Source organism: Clytia hemisphaerica, unplaced genomic scaffold (assembly GCF_902728285.1).
Source record: "Clytia hemisphaerica strain Z4C2 unplaced genomic scaffold, Clytia hemisphaerica genome assembly, whole genome shotgun sequence".
Taxonomy (NCBI): domain Eukaryota; kingdom Metazoa; phylum Cnidaria; class Hydrozoa; order Leptothecata; family Clytiidae; genus Clytia; species Clytia hemisphaerica.
In genome coordinates this window covers 323608-327899 of record NW_027104166.1, presented here as the reverse complement: position 1 = coordinate 327899, position 4292 = coordinate 323608, and the positions used below count along the sequence as shown (strand labels likewise).

At 41.5% G+C, this 4292-nt stretch overlaps 1 protein-coding gene across 1 annotated transcript; it reads right to left on the bottom strand.

Annotated features, from left to right (window-relative positions):
• Positions 1–306: 306 nt before the first annotated feature.
• LOC136814156 (uncharacterized) lies at positions 307–1619 on the bottom strand. Its single transcript, XM_067070669.1, has 2 exons — positions 1568–1619; positions 307–1430 (listed from the first exon to the last, which is right to left on the bottom strand). The coding sequence occupies exons 1-2, from the start codon at positions 1617–1619 to the stop codon at positions 307–309; spliced, it is 1176 nt and encodes a 391-aa protein (XP_066926770.1).
• Positions 1620–4292: the final 2673 nt, after the last annotated feature.

Here is a 4292-nt window from a genome sequence, read left to right as displayed (position 1 = left end):
AAATCACCTTTTTGGCTGAATGGAAGGAAATGGAAATAATGGTATAGACATTACAACTTTTCTTTAAAGCTCTGTAAAACTATTTGAAAAACTAAGAAACACAAAGACGTATATTAAAGAAAAATATTTAGTCGGTTTCAGAAGATGAATTCGACGATACATGGATAATCTTCGTGTCTGAATCGACGTCTTTAGAAATGTCAAACTCGATTGAACCTTCAGAGTCGGTCTTCAACTTCTTCGGTGTTTTATCATCGTCGCTCGACAATGCGATGGCGGATTGAGATTGAGTGCAACGCTTCAGGCTCAGTCTGAAGCTTCTTTTGCCACTGGGTTTGTCGTCGTGATCGGCGGGAGGATCCTCCAAAGTGTCCGTTTGGATGGAAGCGTCGGACTCGATACTGGACTCTGCACAAGATTTCGTGTTAGCAGAGCTTTTCGTTGGCTTTCCGTCTTCTCTAGTCGCGTGTGATCTGTTTCCGTAGTTGGTGGCTGAGAAGATTTTGTCGGCGTCTCTGGTACCGTGGTGACTTTGGTGACGGTCTCTTGTGGCTCCTGCAATGCTTCCTTTTCATCAGCAGTTACAGCGTCGTCAAGAGCTGAGACGGGAGAAGCTAGATTAGATTTAATACAAGATGTGACCTTAGCAGTGCTAGAGGTCGGATTTTGATGGTCTACTTCGTCCAATTGGTCGTGCACGGTATCATCATCGCTGTCATCTGTCTCCGGCACTGAGGGCTGTTGGTACGATTTTATCGGACTGTCAGTAATGACTTTGGAAGCTTGAGTTGGAGGTTCTTGCTCGGCGTTCGGGTCGAATTCAGGGTGGTTAGCGTAGAGGTCGTGATAGTCGAACCATGAACGCTGACAGCCCTTTCTGATGAGCCACGCGTCATAAACCGAATCTGCTCCTTCCCACTTGCTCCTCAGTCTTCGACGAAACATGTTTTTGGCATTATCTGTCAACTTCAACTTTTCCCACTCACCGTCTTGGTTCGATGCCAGCGTCAAGACCTTCTCGATGTACAGCCCGTCACAGTTTTCACTGTAGTTGTCAAACAACGGCGTTTCCCAAACGAGATCTTCATAATGAACACCGACTTCTTTGTCAGCTTGGAGGACGGCGTGATCCAAAGCTTGTACGAGGGAGCCTTCTCCGTTTGCGTTGTCGTTGGTGTCACCGTTGCCGGAATTGTCAGTGGGATTTTGTTGTTGGCTGTCTTTGAGAGACTGGCTGAATGAAAAACGCTCGATCTCGTCATTGTACATCAGTTGCAACGGATCAAAGTCAAAATCATTGAAGATGGCACCCGTTCCTGGAGCTGTTTGCAGACCGTTCCATCTTTGGGTCGGTGTATCGAAAATTGGTTCACCTCTCAACTCGTTCGCCAAGTAGTGAAACACTTCCATGCAGTTCATTCGTAACCACGCTACAACAAAAAAAGAGAAAAGATGAAAAGGAAACTTTAGACTCAAGTCATCAGCAACAGCGGATGGATTCATTCTCGACGAACGGTGGATGGCAAAAAAATAAAAATTCTTTGAGAGTTAAATGCCACTTTCTTACCTGCGACCGATGGGTCTCTACGTTTCAAGGATGAAGTTTGGAATACTTCCATTCCAGACGCTTTTTGATAGCTTCGTTGTCACGCTCGTTTCCAAAGTCGGGATACACGTTCGTCGTTATGAAAAATCCCGAGTTGTAATTTACGCGAAGACCGGATTTGTGTTTTTGAGGTAAGAAATTCATTCCGCCTGAAAGGGAGAAAAAACGAGGATGGATTAATGACCGAAGAATTTCCTTTACTAAGTGCAGAACCACAAGTAGCATGAAAGCATATCGAAGGGGTCTATGGGAAAGCTCAAAATAGTTTCAACTCACCTTGCAGCACACGTTTTGCATCCTCACACACGACAAGCTGTCCGGTGTCCATTCGTCCATCATACATATTTGGGTATTGTTGCTTATGAGGGCGGCGGAAAAGCGACCGTCGTTCATTACACCGGCGATGTACCGCACAGGGATGACGCCTTGGAATGGGGCAAACCAGCTGGTCTTGCCAGAGTCGGCTGGCCCAACAAGACAAAGTTTGCTCTCCTTGTGAGGGAACTGGCCGTGCATGAGGAGTTGATAATATTTCTTGTAAAATTTACGTAAAATCACAGGGTTACCAAAGGAGTTCTCCACCCCTTGTACAAAGGGTTTTGGATTCGGAGTGCGTTTTTCGTCGTACGTGTACTTTACGAAAGCTCTTGGCGAACCTAAAGTAACGAAACACAGAAAGGAAATTTAAATTCAAAGATCTTAAATGTCCTGGTACAATTCAATATCAGCTGTTCTGCAGTCTATTTTCGTCTCTTATGTAAAAACAAAAAGGAAATGCTACATACCTTCCAAATCGACAGGATCAACTTGAAAACATTTCTCGCGTATATTGAAACACGTTCCGAAAGGCGTCACTTCGATGAAGTTGTAATCTATTTTGATCGGCTTGATAACACGACATGAAGATACCGATAGCAGATTGATGATAGGGTTGACTTGAGAACCGATCTGATCTGCCACGTCTGGACTACCAAGGGTGAAATGGACGAAGTCAAGCACTGATGAGCAATACACGTATGTAAACTTTGCAGCTGGAGCGCGTTTATAAATATGACCATCGAACAAACCGTAACCAAATCTTTCCATGTAGCTTTTGATAGCTGTTATTCCTTGCATCAATTTGCTCACCGGACGCGGAGCGGCAATCACAGGGTTTTCTACAAGAAAAAGAGAAATTCGAAATTCATCTTCAAACAAAAAATAATTTCTCTCAATTTCATTTCGACATCTTAGTATTTGTCAGCAAACTTTCACCAGCCGCCTTACACAAAAAGGAAATGAAACGTCTCTTACCCGACGATGTCAAATCCACAAGTTTGATGTTCATCAGCCCATCCAAACACTTCACACTCTTTTTAAGTTCGGATGCAACGTCCGTGGCCATTGATTCAAGAAGCCAAAGTGAAGTCAGTTTCTTTGAAGAGTATCGTTCTCCTTCCGTCATTTCCACATTTTCAAGAGTGATGTCTTCTTCTTGAGCAGCTTTTCGAACACATTTCATTTGTGATTTGGCAAAATGATGCAAAAGGGCTTCATTGTTATGGTCTTTCAAAGTAATATAAAGAGAGGAAACGTAACCGCCTGTGATCGATTTGATGCCTGGAGAAAGGAAGAAAATTGTATCTTTAAAAAGAATGTGATAATTTGGATAACAAGAGATAACAGTGGCAAGCTTGTGACAAGCTTGGCAAAGTATTGAAAATGTCCGAAAATGATTTCAAAATCTGTCCGATGATACATAAGGTTAAAAAATTTGTGACGAATTAGATAACAAGAGATATCAGTGGCAAGCTTGTCCAATCTTGTGACAAGCTTGCTAAAGTATTGAAAATGTCCGGAAATGATTTCAAAATCTGTCCGGTAAAGCATAAGTTTTAAAAATTTGTGACAACTTGGATAGCAAGGGATAACAGTGGCAAGCTTGTTCAAGCTTGTGACAAGCTTGCTAAAGTATTGAAAATGTCCGAAAATGATTTAAAAAATTTGTCCGATAGAACATACGCCTCAAGAATATGTGACAAAATAGATAACAAGAGATATCAGTGGTAACCTTGTGACAAGCTTGCTAAACTATTGAAAAATGTCCGAGAATGATTTCAGAATCTGTCCGAAAAAGCATAAGTTTCAAAATATGTGACAACTTGGATAGCAAGTGATAACAGTGGCAAGCTTGTGACAAGCTTGGCAAAGTACTCAAAATGTCCGAAAATGATTTCAAAATTTGTCCAATAGAACATAAGCCTCAAAAATATGTGGCAAATTAGATAACAAGAGATATCAGTGGCAAGCTTGTCCAATCTTGTGACAAGCTTGCTAAAGTATTGAAAATGTCCGAAAATGATTTCAAAATCTGTCCGATAAAGCATAAGTTTTAAAAAATTTGTGACAACTTGGATAGCAAGAGATAACAGTGGCAAGCTTGTTCAAGCTTGTGACAAGCTTGCTAAAGTATTGAAAATGTCCGAAAATGATTTAAAAAATTTGTCCGATAGAACATACGCCTCAAGAATATGTGACAAAGACAAAATAGATAACAAGAGATATCAGTGGTAACCTTGTGACAAGCTTGCTAAACTATTGAAAATGTCCGAGAATGATTTCAGAATCTGTCCGAAAAAGCATAAGTTTCAAAACTATGTGACAACTTGGATAGCAAGTGATAACAGTGGCAAGCTTGTGACAAGCT

Bases quoted from the DNA above. Each gene is read 5' to 3' on its own strand.
- LOC136814156 (XM_067070669.1), bottom strand. From the start codon at position 1,619: ATGGAAGTATTCCAAACTTCATCCTTGAAACGTAGAGACCCATCGGTC. The intron at 1,431-1,567 runs GTAAGAAAGTGG...TTTTTGTTGTAG, and splicing joins TAGAGACCCATCGGTCGCAG to CGTGGTTACGAATGAACTGC.